The 17,461-nt window shown below is 44.6% G+C and overlaps 1 protein-coding gene across 1 annotated transcript in view; it reads left to right on the top strand.

The window, feature by feature from the left end:
- ADAM12 (ADAM metallopeptidase domain 12) overlaps nucleotides 1-17,461 on the top strand; it is a 736,937-nt gene that overhangs the window by 518,710 nt on the left and 200,766 nt on the right. Inside the window, exon 12 of the mRNA XM_088452195.1 lies at nucleotides 12,344-12,521. Within this exon, the coding sequence (XP_088308321.1) occupies nucleotides 12,344-12,521 (178 nt within the window). The remainder of the gene's footprint in view (nucleotides 1-12,343; nucleotides 12,522-17,461) is intronic.

Here is a 17,461-nt window from a genome sequence, read left to right as displayed (position 1 = left end):
ACCCCTTTGTTTTGTGAACCAGTTAATATTAACTATAACTATCCCTTGTTGGTTTGCGTTACCACAGACAGTCTGTTTCAGTTTGTTTTATTTGTAGGTGGACCTAGTTTCTTTTAGACAAATGATGTGGCTTGTGAAGCCTTAAGAGCATGGAGTGCCCATTTCCAGACACATATAGTAATTCTTGGGTTCCCTTTGAGCTACTAAAGGCGAAATGCGCAAAGTGTACCAAAAAGAATACAGAGCACATAAATCTATGCTTACTCAGAATGGCTGCCAGAACTCCTCTGCCGAGGAAATCTGCGTTGGAAGACGCAGACCCTGGATTCGGCACACCCACAAAATGGTGGCAGCCTAGGGGGAACTGTGTGTGACAACGCAGGACCCATTCTGCACATGTGCAGTCCTGCCACCATCGTAGTTGTGGGCAAACCTTTTGGGCTTGCCTTTAACTATGAATCAGGTCCTCCATAACTATCATTATGGGCCTTATTCTGAAAATGTGGTTGCAATTGCGGACACCTACAGCAATCATAAGTCCTATGTGACAATCTGCTCACCCGTACACATCAATGCATTTGCAATACCTCATCCCCCCAGCCACAAGAGCCGCCATCATCACTAGTAATGGATCTTACAGCGGCCTCATGCTGAGTGCAGAAGAAGTGACTGAAAAAAGTGCATACACGCGGCTCTAGAATAGGTGGCAACCCAGGCTACAACCACCATGTGTCTAATTGTGAGAATGCTCTATTGTCAACCAGTAACGCCCTATTCAGCCGTAGGTGAGAAGCAGCTTAGATGTGTATGACTCGGAAACCATCGTAGCTGCTCTAAGTTGCATAAATCATCTACGGCACCTGCGCAAATTGCTAAGAATCATGAAATGCGGCCGCATTCAGACTTGCATGCAACTCATAATCAGACTCTTTGTGGATTAGGCTCTTTGTGCACATTGGTCCAGTCTAAATGTCTACCTATATATCACCGAACAGGACAGAATGTGGAATCATTCTCTTTTACCAGGACTAGATCTGGATCTCTACCATGTGGTCCCTGGATTCAGACTTGAATGCATGTCTGTATACATGGACTAGACTGGGGCCTGGGATGATGATAGTGGCCATACTGCATGTTGTAGGTCTTACTCAAGGTGGACAACACTTCATTCAGTAGATTGAGCTGCACGATTGGAAGGGCATGACTGATTTGGACATATTATGAATAATTTCAGCAAATTATACCCTAGAAATTGTATACAACCAGTTGCGTGAATTTGCGACATTGCATCATTCGGTTATAGTAATAGATAAAACAATGCCGGGGCAATCAGGAGCAGGGCAGCAAACCTTTGATCGTGAAGAAGATTGATATATTTGTAACATCAGACAGATCTACTGCACTTCCAAGGTGATACCTACTGTACGTAACTACTACCATCAGCACGAAGTTATCCAGAGCCAACCACCACAGAAGCTGACTGGAGCAGAAGTTCACCTCTATCATCCCTGTGTGCTGAAGGCAACACAATAGACAAGGTCCTAAACCCCTGAGATACAACCTGCCCATTAGTGACAAAGAGATCGATATCATGTCAATGCAGCAGGCACAAAGACTGAAATAAGCCGAAAATAAAGAGTTTCATGGGAATGCAAAAGGCTGAGCCACAACCCAACATCTTTTTACAGTCAACAAACAGTTGACGTGCCGCAATTATTTTATTTGCGTACGAAGCATTTCTATATTGCGTGTGTGCTCCAAACGTGTACACATACATTCATACATGGAATGTTTGTGTGTAATTGATGGGTTACCAGGGTGGGCAGGAGCGGTCAAGCAAAGGCTGAGTACATTAATTGTGACACAATAAGATGTGACACATCCACAATTCTGCATTTTAGGAGCTGCATCGCTGGCAGATGCTGGAGGCCTGGCACAATGATACTCAGCTATGTTGCGGACTATCTAAACGCTTCTAACGGCTGATTGCACCCTCCGGCTGGCAGTACTTAAACCATTAGTGTACAGCTATTAAGTATCAGACATCCATTCACATTATTTCATTGACATTTCCGCTTGGACTACTGAAGGATGGAAGATTCCTGCTGGAGTCTTTATATTTCATTACCTTTTATATGGAAAATTAGACTATTGCATTTATTAATGACATTGTCTATTCTCTCTTGTATCTATAGGCCTGATTCAGAGGTAGCAGCAGTCCGGGGGGCTGCTGTATTTTCGGCAGCCGTGGATCTGAGAATTTGTGCTAATGCTGCAAGGAGACGCGTTTTATAAAAAAAAAAATGCCCACTGTCGGCTTCTCAGATCCGCTGCCTGCGTCCAACAACTCAGCATCGGATCCACATCACAACCATCGGGCAGATGACGGGCATCTGAGCCAACCTAATGGCACAGAATGCCCGCCACACCTAAGGTGCCGGGGCCAGATAATCTGCATCCTGGGATGCAGTCACTGGTTTCGGCATGCCCCCGTCTCCGCCCCCAAATGCCTGCAGCCTGTCAATCAGGCTCTGGCTAACTCTACACTGCGTCCACAAGCGCACTGCACAGAGACAAAAACATTGGTCAATTGCGAGTGTATCAGAATTGCGTCCGGGTCTGAATCAGGTCCTGTGACGCGTCATTATATTCTGTGTGAATAGGGAAATGCAACTTTTGCATTTATTATTAACACTGTCAGGCTGCATCTCTGCGCTACGATGGGGCGTGAGTGTACACATATATGTTTTTGAGTCGGATATATTTTTAATTCTTTTCTACCGAAATCAGTTTTAAGTGTATGTTCGGAGTACAGAGGGCCTGATTCACTACGGATCGCTATTACGATCGCAGCTGCGATTACGCTCGCAGGTCTGCTGCGAAAATATTCGAATTACTTTAATCGCAAAGCTAGTATAGAGACGCCCAAAGCCAGCATAGAGACGCCCACTAGTGCTTTCGCACATCTTGCAGTGGTGCGTATACATCGGGAACATCGAATAACATCGGCCCTCACGCACAATTACAACAGGCCAGACCTTACTCAGAAATTGCTAAACTCGTCGCACGCAGCGAGTACACAAGCTGCATATGCCGTCTCATGGCTAATTTATGCACGGCCAAGTAACGGCGTTCAAACAGACAGGCACGCCTGCGTTTCTCCGACCACCCTCTCGTCACCCCCCGCCCAAACGCTGACCTGACATCATTCACTCTGCGATAGCTTTGTATCTGTGTAGGTGATCCCAGAGTGATCGCAATGCTCACTCACGCGCACACACAGCGGTGCATACGCATGTGCAGTACGCGCCATCGACCGATCTGCGTACGTGCTTGCAAACGCGAACCATGCTGAACCATACCCAGAGTGCGTCTAACGTTGAACGAAGCCGTATATGTTTTGGGACTTCCTGCTTCTAAGGAATTAACAATGTTTGTGGGTTTTAATGAACGTCCATTGTCCCATCATTATTCTCTTGTACGTTATTTTAAAATACTTATTACTGCATTATTTTGTGTTGCCAAGAACCAGTGACATATCCATAAAGGTCGGAGAAAGTGTAGAGCACACGAGCCCATGAGTACATCCTGTACCCAGAACAGATGCATTGGTCCCCCGTATTCAATCCATCTGCGGTGCCACCTTTTGCGTTTGGAAAGATGATGTCAGGTGATCGTAAAGTCTTTGGGACTATGGGCCGGATTCAATTACTGTAGCCGCGAAAAGTGCCATTGGGAGAAAAGTTTTCGCCTATGCAGAAAAAAAACTGGAGAAAAGTTTCCTCTATGTATAGGCAGGCGAAATGCAAGTGTGAAATCTATGTTTTGGGGTGCAAATGTGGGGATTTGGTCCAGAACCCTTTGGACACCCCCTCCCTAATGACTAATCGGTCCAAAAAACTTTTAAACATTTTTGAGAAGACCCCAAAAAGGACATGTAAATTTTGGGGCGAAAAAATAAAAAAGTGTTGGAAAATGGGTAAAAAGTGATTTTTCCAATCTTCACTTTAGAGACATAAAAATATGCTAGTACCCATTTTCTTGTACCCCAAATTTGACCTCGGTACTTATTTTTCCGAAAAAAAAATATCTTTCAATCATTATTCAGCACTTATGCATATAAGCACATATCAGCCAATTCTGGCACTTTAACAACATAAAACACTTTTATTAGGGCTATTAGGACACTTCTATATTGATTTCTAATGTTAGTGCATCTTTGTCTGGGGTACAGACTGAGGGCCTGATTCAGAGCCGGACACTCTGACAGAGCGCTCGCTCTGAATCAGGGCCGACCTTCTGTTTTTTTAGAGCGGCCTCCTGGCCGCTCGCATAGCTTTGGGTGACAACCCACAGCTATAGCGAGCGGCCAGGAAGATGGTTGCTATGGTCAAGACCATCGCGACCATCGGGCTTGCGACGAGACCCTTGTGGTAGGGTCTCATTGCCGCAAGCCGCAAGCCCAAGAGTGCTTTCGGCTCTAACAGAGCCGAAAGCACTCCCACTGACATCACTTGTGATGTCAGTGGGGCCGGCCCCAGACGGTAGGCGTTCCCATGGGAACACCTCCGTTTGGGCAGCCACTTCCCCGGCCCGCCCACCAAAGGGGGCATGCTGTCACTCAACATCGACAGCACGCCCCCTTTGGTACGAGACCCAGAGCGACGGTTTGCCTGTCGCTATCCGGGTCTCGCGCAAGCGCACTGGGCCACCATCGACCTGCTTGCGAGCACATAGCACTCATGAGCGGGTCTGAATCAGTCCCTGATTTCCCCAAAATCTTAGGGACTTTATGCCAGTTTCGATATTCGCCGATTCACCTGTTTGCCTTTTTCGCGTCTTTTGGAAATGAATACGGAGATAAGCAGGAGCGCACATGTAAAAAGTATCACCTAAAAACACGAGAAGGCGGCGAAAACATTGTGGCTCGGCTTTTCGCGGCTAATTGGATACAGGCCTATGACAGAGTCTTACGTGCCTCTATAGAGTGCGAGGAAACATCGGAGATGGCGGCGGTCACGCAGAGCTGGAGAGGCAGTCGAAACACAAAATTTAAATGCTCTACAAAACAAACAAACAATAATTATGCAAGTTGCTCTTACAACGGTGTCACTATAGCCAATGTACCCAATAGAACAAGAGCACTTAAACTTCCAGAGAAAAGGGCTTTTCATTTGATATAATAGTACAGTATAAGAGGTACATCTTGTATGAACTTATTCTTTTTTGAAGCTCTTAATTTCTCTTTAGAGCATTGAGATAAGCATTTCCCATACAGCATGATTCATTGCTGCTGGCAGAAGCAGGATTTGTTGTGGTGTGGGTGTTTTAGCAAATAAATTGCTAAGAGCAATACACATCTTTCATTTCTACGTTTATCAGGCAGAATGCATATAATAGAGGTGTGGGAAGGATAACTATTTCTTAGTTTGTTTTTTATTCAGTTGAGATATAACTTGTAATACATAAAGTTTGCAGAAAGAAAAACACTTGAAGTTAGGAAATAAAATGGTTTCATACAATAGGAATTTATTTAATCCAAGGAAGACCGGCCGCCTTTCTGTTATGACGAAGTGCGATTTCATTTCCGTAGGCGAATAGCTTTTTATAATTATCAAGTGTGCAGGTGTGTCTAGTTATGGGGAGAGCGAGTGGAATTGTGGTCTAGTTTTGTTGCCAATAGGAGTCAGAGGTTGACGCTGATGCAGTCGCCTCTGCAGCCTTTTGGGGAGTAGCAGTGGCAATAATATGCAAATGCAAGTCCCCGTTGTGTACTGGCGTGCACCGGAATGTGCAAGCTTAGGGACGTCCACTTTAAATGCCCGTGGACAGTGCACCTCTGCCAGTGGTTCCAACATTCCACCATCGACGCACCATCATGTGCAGCATTGACTCTTGCACAGTGTCTCCTTCTGAATTTGGTCTGAACGTGGCCTCTGTGTCTGCGGATCTGCATCTGAGTATGCAGCCACTTTCACTGACACGCTCGCACCAATCCCATAAAGCTGGGTACACACTGATAGGAATATCGGCCGTTCCATTGAATGACCGATATATCTAGTACATTTGCGGTTACGTGCACCCGATATGTCTATGAATTACGTAATTCACAGCAGATGGGCAATATATCTGAAAGATATACCAGTCATCGGCTGGTGTGTACGGGTCGACCCGCCGATCACCCGTATACATGCTGCTGCTGCAGGGAAATGCTGATGAGTGATGGCTCAGCTGGGCAGCCAAATTTAAATGCCGCTCAGTTATGATGTCAAGCCCGGCATATCGGGCAGACATTTGGCAAGTGTGTATGCACTTACCAATCATCAGATAGGTCAACCTGTCGACCTAGTGTGTACCCAGCTTAACGCGCACATGAGACGGCCTTTTCTTACATTTCTGGCGAGCTCCCAGTCATCGCCCAGGAACACCCATGATTTTTGCCTCATCACTTCTAATGCCAGAAGCTATGTACACAACAGCGCATTCCTGCATACGCTCAGGGTGACGCATGCACCGTTGGGGTTTTCAGGACTTTTCGAGAATGCACAGTAGCGAATAATCGCTCAACTGCGCAATCATCGACACTGTGGAGCTCGCAAGATGCGATCGCTCGCTGGCAAAAATGGGTCGGATATATATATTAAGTGCTCGCACTGCGTCGCGTAAGGACGCCCACTATGTTTTAGCGAGCTACAGCAAATGGCTCACTAATGTCTGAAGACGCCCCCTTGCCACTCGCAACACACGTCATCTCCAGGAAATGAAGGATTAATTGGGACCATCGTGAGCCATCGGAGCTGCTCGCAGCCCTTGGGGTTGCCGCAAGCACAGCGATCAGCACTGGCCGAAATACATGCAGGTGACGTCTACAATGACGCTACTTTGCTAATTATGCACGCCCTTTAAACGGCGTTTTGGTGGCCAGACACGCCTGCGTTCGCACATCCACTCCCCCGTTCACAAGCACCTTCCCCCGTTACCACCCACAAATGGCACTATCTGTCATTCAAAGCAGCGAAATGATAGTGGCTTACAAGCTACCAAAATCAGATTGCAACGAATGGCTTGCGCACACGCACTGCGAATTATACGCATGCGAAAATCGCTCAGAGCGAGCGATCGCGCCTTAGCGAGCGGGTCTGAATCAGGTCCTGTGTACACCTCTGAATCCAGCCCATTGATAGGCTTAGGGCCTGATTCAGAGATGTATGCATGCTGATGCCGGACGTAGTGGAGCGATTTTTTGTTACCGCACATGCTTCCCCATTGTGTCCTTACAGAGTCACAGCTGCAATTTCAGGCGCACGCAGGGAGAAGATGCAGTGGGTGTTTCTGGGCGGTGACAGGGACGTGTTGGATGGAGAAACTGTAAGTTTCAATGGTGCGACCGATGGTGGTGTCTAAAGAACACACCAATCGGTAGTACAGCATGAAAGTGGACGTCTCAGTCCTTGCACATTCGGACGCACAGATGGTACACAAGGGAAGGGATTTGTATCTGCATTTGCATACAGTCGGAGATGGGCAACCGCCAATAAACGTAGCTGAGGGCACTTCTGAGTCCCCTGTGAATCAGCCCCTTAGTGTGTTCCATAGTAAATGTATGGGCACAAAGCCTTTTTTCACTTGCATATTCTGCAACCTGGGTACAGGCAGAAACAAGCAGCAGTTTACAAAAAGGGTTTGAAGGCATGGGGTGGTAATAAAGGGGTGAGCAGTTGGACTTTGATGTGAAATTTACGCTTTTGCACTGTGCCCCTTGGAAGATCATCACCTCTTAGTAGTACATCAAGGCGCACTGTTGCTGAGCCGCCCTCCGATTTTGGAGAGGAACCATGCTGCATAAAGTTAGCTGGGCAGACCAGCTGGTGCAGAACCAAGCTGTTCTGTGTGTTGACATAGGTGCATTTTATAAACATCCTCCGGAGTATTTGGAAACTCTAAGCAAATACACAAACCCAACCTCTTTAGGTGCAATGGTGTCTGCTGGTACGCATCGGTGCAAAACCATAGTGTTTCCCATTGTGCTTAGGAAATAAGCTCCGCTGTGTGCAAGTGGCAGTTTCATTGTTTTCATTCAATTGCTAATACAATTCTCAATGAAAGAACACTTCAGATCATTCATTTTGCATTATTCAATATAAATATAGTATTTAGTACATTCACAATACCAATATACAGTGATGGTCAGGACTGAGCATCTGTAACTTAGCTCTGTTTGGATTGTGTATCATGTGATTGTGTAATTAGTTTGCAGATTCACCTTGTGGGCCCTGTTACTGGACTGGGGGTGTGGCCATGTATGGGGAGTGGCCACACCGGCACGGCAAAATATGCACTTCATAGACTTTCCGCGCTGCTGCCAACGAGGCCTGGTGCTCCTACTCCGTGGCAGGCCTGGGTATTTAGTACCAACCCCTCAGGCCTCTCTGCATCCATGATTATACTCACCAGATTGTGGAAGGTCCTGTGACCAGATTAGTTAACCTGGGGGCAGATGTACTAAACTCTGGAAAGTGAGACATTGGAGAGTGATAATCTACCAACCAATCAGCTCCTAACTGTCATTTTTCAAACACAGCCTGTAACTTGACAGTTAGCTGAGTGGCTGGTAGTTTATCACCCTCCAATTTATCACTTTCCAGAGCTTAGTACATCTCCCCCTTGGTCTGTAAAGTAGCACTAATGGAGAGGTCTGATGATACAAGATCCAGGCATGAGTGTTAAATTATACCAGTGGTGACAGAAGAAACATAGAGAGGTCTGTTCCTCGCTGCGAGGGATAAATAAGTATCCAACTCACAGTGGGGGATAGATTACACCGGAGCAATTCATCATTGCTCCTGTGAGGGAACAGGTGCTCCAAAGCTGTGTTACTTAACCCCTCCCCGTCGGCCCAGCTACCTGTGGTCACGCATGCGCACAGCCGCCAGGGAGCCCGTGAGAAGGCAGCTGAGGGATCGCTCAGATCCCTCTTCGTATCCCATTTCAGTTTTCGGAGTTTGCTGAATATCAGGGGGTCCTATCGGACCCCTGATGATGAGTGGCCCGGTGACTAAAACATGCGTAAACTAGCGTTTCTGTATGGTTACCGGGCCATTTGTCGTTTGATGAATAGGTCCAAGAAACATAGAATTTGATGACAGATAAGAACCACTTGGCCCATCTAGTCTGCCCCGGTGTACCTTTTGGTAACCTCAGCCCTGTGTGATCTTCAGTTCTTTGTAAGGATATTCTTATGCCTATCCCAAGCATGTATAAATTGCTCTTCTGTCTTAGCCTCTACCACCTCTGAGTTGTCTGTACACTGGTCCAACTCAGTGTACAGATGCTTGTATGGGATTTCCAATTGCTGGAAGCGGTCAGAATTATGATCACATTGGTTGCAAATCAGTATCAGTTGCTCGCAACTACTATACTCCATTACTCAGTGCCGCCAGTATGCACTCCCACTGCTCTCATGCCATACAGGGCCTGATTCAGAGATGGACGCAGCATCGATGGCGCACACTAACGGCCGCTTGTGTCTGAGTCGCACAGCGCATGCGACCCAACTGACTGCACACAGAGATGCAGCACAGTATCGGACGCACGCGGTCTGTCAATTTTAATGGGCATTCCTGGGAGGTTACAGGTAGATGGTGAAGCAGACGTATGCATGGGGGGCATGTCACTGAAAGCGGATGAACTCAGACTCCCAATGAATGGGAATCTGCGCAGGTGCCTGATCCATTCTGCGCAGGTGCAGAACAGGTCTGCGATCCTGCACGTTTGTGCGTGGGAAGGGGGTGGCGATGGCTTCCGTTTACCGAAATGGAGGAATGTCGCCGCCGCAGTGGGGGAGGGAAGAGACCAGGATGTCCGTCGGCTGACAGAGATTTCCTGGCCTCTTCCTCTTATTAGTGGCGGCCGGCTTGCGGGACCCCATGGGTCACTTAGCCGGCAGATGTTCTCACAAAGTATCTGATGCTGCATTGGACAATGCAGGTCAAATAAGTAATGCACAGGGGGCGTGATGTCTTCTGTGCATTACCATATCTGCAAAGATCGAAATTGCAAAGCTACCTGCGTGCATACATCATATCTATAGCCTGCGTGTAGCTTTGCACTTGCGATCCTTGCTGAATCAGGCCCTCAGTCGGTGAAACTGCACCCGCCATAGGTGCAAGTTTCGAAGGTGCGGCCAGTGGTGCGTTTGAAGACACGTCTGTCGGAAATGCAGCAAATAGCCATCTCAGTTCTTTACAAACAGGAGGCGGCATTAGAAAAAAGACAGTCCGCCACTTGTGCAGAACGGATCTCCTCTGACTTCCCGGCCCCCCTGTAAGTGACAGCCATTATCACTTTCAGAATCGCACCCGAGAATGCCATGCGAACGGCACTCTGGGGAGCATGTGCTGGGGACCACAGCACAGCACTTTTTGGCTGATCTTTATAAGTGCAGAAATCAACTTCAGCAGGGGGGACTGATCATCAGCCCCCCTTGATACACGCTACGCTGCGCTCTGCATATGGGGAGGGGAGGTGTATGACCATGGGAGCTGGGGGGGTTACCAAGGGGGTGGGGATCTAACATCAGTGGGGGGCCGGGGGGCTAATAAAAAGAAATATAATTCTGGAGGGGGGGTAAAATAATAATTAAAAAATATTAGATTGGTCACAGGGTAGGAGGAAGGGGGGGGCAAAGAAAAAAGGTCTTTGTACAGGGGGAGAGTTGGTTTAGAAAACAGGGATTTTTTTACTATTAATGGGGTGTGAGGGGTATTATTATTCAGGTTTATGACCTCTGGGTGGTCTATTGCCTATAGGGGGTGGCCAGTTATTTTATATTGGGGGCCTATGGACATGGGGGTATGGGTGGGTTACAAAACACCCCTAGATATTTTTTTTTTTAATAAAATACTTCAATATATTATTAAAAATATATTTTTTAAACCTTTACTAAATAATAAAAATAAAAAAAACATTTCTGAGCAGTTTTCTGGGAAAAAAATTATCAGTTAAGTGATTAATATTGAATTTAGGTGTGAAACAAGTATATACTGTAGCATGAAATAAAAAGGGAATAAGCTCTAAGCAAACAGTTTCATAGCATCAGATTACTGTATAAGCCTTGGACTAAAGACTGTGCAATGTATCGGCTGTGCAATCAAGCGAGCATTTTGACAGATGTGTACCCCCGATATGTCTTCAAACGATGACATTTACAGACATATCGCAACTGCTCTGCAGTACAGCAGATGGGCGATATATCTGCAGATAATACATCGGCGCATCTGGCTGTGTGTACTGGTGGTCAGCGACTGTCCGTATACTTGCTACAGGGACTGCCGGTGACTGACAACTCAACTGGGCGGCCAAATTCAAATGCCTGCCCAGTTATGACGTCAGGCAACACACATTGAGCGGCCGATCGGTAAGTCTGTATAGCTTACCTGATCGCTGCTGTGTCGGCAAATCTGTAGGCACAGTGTGTACCCATCTCAAAGCTGTTCTCCTGCCATATTTCCTTTCTCTAGCTGCATTAAATATTGAAGTAATTATTATTATTATTATTATTATTATGTAATTTGTGTGTTACAGTGTTGATAATTGTGCGTCAAGCTTTTCTTCCATCTATAGATTTCATCAGCTTACACACCTTCAAGCCCCCTATACACTGTTCTTTGTGTAACATACATGTCTCTTTATACTTTTGTAGCTGATAAATGCTGTACATTAGAAGGTAATTTTTTTTTTATCACGCTGATTCCTTCATTGTTTGACCTAACACTTTATCTCTGGACAATAGTGCATGGCCTAGTAAAGCAGTGAACATGGAAACGGCATTCGGTTACTGTTGCATTGCGGCCCTGCACTCTAATTGCAGGTGACTATAGTATGAGCTCATTAACGGTTTGCCTTTGACTTGTCACAGCAGTGAGTTATTGCCTTGCTGCGAAGCCGTAATGAATATATGGTCCACTGTCTTCAGGGAGAAAATGAGGCTTGCATTTGACTTGCCAGCTGGTCTGCATCCAGACACAATATAATCATGCGAGAGACACGCGTTTGGCACTGGAAGGGCCCAAAAATTGTGTTTGTGAAAGGAATAAAATATTAGCCACATATGTCTCTTCAAGGAGGATGCCTGCAAAGTCTTCATTTTATTTTACAAAGCAAACAGTGTCCCCCTCTGTGCCACTCTGGCGTCCTCCTAATGTGCACCAGAACAAATGGCCGGATAACTTGGTGTCATCTGCATTCTGGGTCCTGGGTGACGCCGGCAATAGAGAGTTATTAGGAAATATTTCTTTGCAGTAAGAGACTGATTTAGCATTGCTTGTCTTCTGTTCCTTTGCAGATACCCATTCCCCACAGTGTTCAGCAGCTGCAGCAAGAAGGACTTGGACACAAGCCTGGAGAAGGGAGTAGGCATGTGTCTATATAACATGCCTGAAGTTACAGAATCATTTGGACAACAGAAGTGTGGAAATGGTTACGTTGAAGAAGGAGAACAGTGTGATTGCGGAGAACCAGAAGTAAGGAATTAGCATGCTGTTTACAATACAGGTTCTAAAGCTGGGGGACGTATTCATCAATTTCAGCGCGGCAATCACACATGCGGAAACAGTAGCTTTTCACGCTTTTAAGTAACGGACAATTCATAAAAATTGCAACACAGGACATGTCATGGATAGGAGGGGATATAAGGAAAAGAGGAGGTTCTATCGCACAGGAAATGAAGATATACAGTCAGGTGCATAAATATTGGGACATTGACAGAATTTTCATATTTTGGCCTCTATTCACCACCACAATGGCTTTGAAATGAAACAAACAAGATGTGCTTTAACTGCAGACTTTCAGATTTAATTTGAGGGTAATTACATCCAAATCAGGTGAATGGTGTAGGAATTACAATGGTTTCTATATGTGCCTCCCACTTTTTAAGGGGCCAAAAGTAATGGGACTATCAACTCAAAAGCTATTTCATGGACAGGTGTGGGCTATTCCCTCATTATTTCATTATCAATTAAGCAGGTAAAAGGTCTGGAGTTGATTCTAGTTGTGACATTTGCATTTGGAATCAGTTGCTGTCGACTCTCAATATGAGATCCAAAGAGCTGTCGCTATCAGTGAAACAAGCCATCATTAGGCTGAAAAATCAAAACAAACCCATCAGAGAGATAGCAAAAACATTAGGTGTGGCCAAATCAACTGTTTGGAACATTCTTAAAAAGAAAGAATGCGCTGGAGAGCTCAGCAACACCAAAAGACCCGGAAGACCACGGAAAACAACTGTGGTGGATAACAGAAGAATTATTTCCCTGGTGAAGAAAAACCCCTTCACAACAGTTGGCCAAATCAAGAACACTTTCCAGGAGGTAGGTGTATATGTGTCAAAGTCAACAATCAAGAGAAGACTTCACAAGAGTGATTGTAGAGGGTTCACCACAAGATGTAAACCATTGGTGAGCCACAAAAACAGGAAGACCAGATTAGAGTTTGCCAAACAACATCTAAAAAAGCCATTACAGTTCTGGAACAACATCCTATGGACAGATGAGACAAAGATCAACTTGTACCAGAGTGATGGGAAGAAAAGAGTATGAAGAAGGAAAGGAACTGCTCATGATCCAAAATATCAGTGAAGCATGGTGGTGGTAGTGTCATGGAGTGGGCATGTATGGCTGCCAATGAAACTGGTTCCCTTGTATTTATTGATGATCTGACTGCTGACAAAAGCAGCAGAATGAATTCTGAAGTGTTTCGGCAATATTATATGCTCATATTCAGTCAAATGCTTCAGAACTCATTGGACGGCGCTTCACAGTGCAAATGGACAATGACCCGAAGCATAGTGCAAAAGCAACTAAAGAGTTTTTTAAGGCTAAAAAGTGGAATGTTATGCAATGGCCAAGTCAATCCCCTGACCTGAATCCGATTGAGCATGCATTTCACTTGATGAAGACAAAACTGAAGAGAAAATGCCCCAAGAACAAGCAGGAACTGAAGACATTTGCAGTAGAGGCCTGGCAGAGCATCACCAGGGATGAAACCCAGCGTCTGGTGATGTCTATGCGTTCCAGACTTCAGGCTGTAATTGCCTGCAAAGGATTTGCAACAAAGTATTAAAAAGTGAAAGTTAGATTTAGGATGGTTTAGTTAGTCCCATTACTTTTGGCCCCTTAAAAAGTGGGAGGCACATATAGAAACCATTGTAATTCCTACACCGTTCACCTGATTTGGATGTAATTACCCTCAAATTAAATCTGAAAGCCTGCAGTTAAAGCACATCTTGTTTGTTTCATTTCAAAGCCATTGTGGTGGTGAATAGAGGCCAAAATATGAAAATTCTGTCAATGTCCCAATATTTATGCACCTGACTGTATACAGTATTGTACAGAAAGAACCCCTAATTAATCACAAATCATCACATATAGCTCTATTAATATCAGTTAGGGGGGTGCTGCCCAAGACTTAATTAGTAAATGGAACAAAGAAGAGAGAAAAAGAAGTCTATTTATGGCGCACTATAGCAAATAAAAAAATAACTTTTATTGGATTTATTAAAATTATGCAGCCATTACCTCACACAAATAGCAAAATATTTAAAATATAAAGAAAATAGAAATAGTGAATAAGGTGGAAAGTATGTGTTTTAAAAAATGGAAAATATCCTACACTGTATGCCTCTAGGAGAATCTTCTTATAATGTAGCAGGATTCCTAAACATCATCTCTTTGCAAAGGAAATCTCTCAGGATGCTGCAATATAGACGGATTACACTGGTGGTACAGTATATCTTATTACTACATTAGCTAGTATTCATATTGTGGGATTACAATTGTGTTCATATCTTTTTTCACAATAAATAAAGAGAATGAGAAAAAACTTTCCTGTCTCAGTTTCATTTATTATTTTTGATTCAAAGATCTGTGAATTTCTCCACCTAAATGCCTCGATGTATCTTCATTAATTTGGGCAGTTTTCTTAGAGTCAGCTCCGATAAATTTTAATTTCATCAGCTTTATTTGGAATCATCAGTTGCTACTTAAACGGTGCTTATTGCCGATTAGATACATTTTCATATTTCTATAGCAACTATTGTAACAAAATTATAGCAGCTTAGCAAGTAGTTCATGAAACAAAGTGCTTATCCAATGCTGTGTACTGACAAGTAATGTATTGTCACTATATGTGTATCTGCAAACACCACTAATTATACACATGTACTAGGGCCAGTATGTTATACATTAGGCAATTAAATTTGGTAATTATCCAGTGGAGCTTCCGTTTTTAATACATTATTCAATGACGCTAATAAAACCGTTATTACGGGGTCCTTTACACAAATCCTCCAATATTGTGTCCGGCTCCTTCGACGCGCGTTTCGCTACTAAGCTTGTACTTGTTACAGCTTAGTAGCGAAACGCACATCAGTGTTTCTCACTGTGGGGCCCATTTATCAATGATCACTTTTGCAATGCGATCAGGGCATGCCAGTAACGCCCATGATCACTTCGCAAAAAGTGATCCTATCGGCCAGATGTATCATCTGGTACAAGCAGGGACACGGGCTCCGAAAGGAGCCCATCTCTGTGATGTCTCCGGAGAGCTTCCGGCCAGTGCAGGGGGTGGTGCACTTCCATAGTCCCGCGGACTGCACATGCACATCCGCCATAGCTGGGGAGGTTTTCTAGCGGTTCCCTCTGCTGGCTAATAGTGCACGGTGTAGCCCATAGGCTACAGCGGCTAATGTCATCTTCAGATGGTGTTAGCTGTGCGGGCCATTATCTGGAATGCATCACATTATGGATATTGGTCATTTGGCAGCATCGCATCCCCCATATAAACCTATGGGGGATCCGGCTGCCAGCGGGAATGAAGGGATCACAGCAGGTATCAGAGATGAGAAAGAAAAACACTCAGGTGTTGTCTAATATAGAGACTTGCTGCTGACACCAGCGAGATACCTGCAAACCACCCTCAAAAAGGAACAAAAAAATACAAATAAGGTGTCTGCGCTAATCACTATATAAAAAACATAGGCTGTCAAAATCATAAATATATTATAATTTTATTGAACAAATGAAATTATGAACTGCAGTTCAACTCTAAAAACATATATAAACATTCCACATTGAATGAAAAAAGAAATTAAATGTTACATTAATAATCTAAGCACATACTGTTTCCAGTATATCATAGGAAAAAAGATAGATGTTTTAAACTCTATGTAGAGCCTTGATGGTAATCAGCATATGTTGCTAATGGCAACCAGAATTATATCAATCTGTAAAGTAGGTATAGTCACTCTGTTGAAACCTGATATAGGGTATAGTGACTCCCTAAATTACGGAGCCGATAAGCTAACAAAATCTTGGTATGGTGAATATAATAGCGGTGGGTCTCCAGACCAAAACCCGCAGTCCAGTATCTCACCTGCCCCAGTGGACTCAAAGCTCCAAAGACTCGCTAGGAATCAACTGCTCCTGCGACTCCCAGACAAATAGAAACAAGTAGGTGTGATGTTGGTCCCTGTGACCAGTGCCGCTCTGGCAGCTAACTGCAGGACTGTGCATGGCTCCAATGACTCACAGGCAGGGAAGTTCTCTGGACTGCTTTTTCAACTCTTGACCAACTACACTGCTGTATTCAATCTGTGGAACCATTGTTTGGTGATTTTCACTATCTGCATATTAATTACCCACCAGTGTTGCTGAGACACACTGACGGACATTGCTGAGCCTGTTTGTGCGGACCATCATTTCTGCTATCTGTTGCCTCCGCTGGACGGGGGGATTCCCCACAGAGGTAGACTTGTCCAGCCTTCACCACCTGCGGCCTGATCGGGAGTCGCTGAAGCGCGAACGGCTCCCCTTCCTGCACGACTTCCCTGCTTGTGAGTCATTGGAGCCACGCACAGTCCCGCAGTTAGCCGCCGGAGTGGTGCTGGTCTGGAGACCCACCGCTATTACATTCACCATACCAAGATTTTGTTAGCTCCACAGCTCCATAGTTTAGGGAGTCACTATACCCTATATCAGGTTTCAACAGAGTGACTATACCTACTTTACAGATTGATATCATTCTGGTTGCCATTAGCAACATATGCTGATTACCATCAAGGCTCTACATAGAGTTTAATACATCTATCTTTTTTCCTTTGATATATTGGTAACAGTATGTGTTTAGATTATTAATGTAACATTTAATTTCTTTTTTCATTCAATGTGTAATGTTTATATATGTTTTTAGAGTTGAACTGCAGTTCATATTTTCATATGTTCAATAAAATAATAATATATTTATTATATAATTTTCGCAGCCTATGTTTTTTATATAGTGATTAGCGAAGACACCTTATTTGTATTTTTAGGTATCAGAGATACCTGCTGCAGTCCCTCCTTAATACATACGGGGGATACTTAGTATTTCCAGTAAACCCCCGAAAAGTGCTGTTTTTGGGGATTAT

Source organism: Taudactylus pleione, unplaced genomic scaffold (genome assembly GCF_031769625.1).
Source record: "Taudactylus pleione unplaced genomic scaffold, aTauple2 ptg000034l, whole genome shotgun sequence".
NCBI classification, from domain to species: Eukaryota; Metazoa; Chordata; class Amphibia; order Anura; family Myobatrachidae; genus Taudactylus; species Taudactylus pleione.
This window is presented reverse-complemented; position numbering and strand designations above follow the sequence as displayed.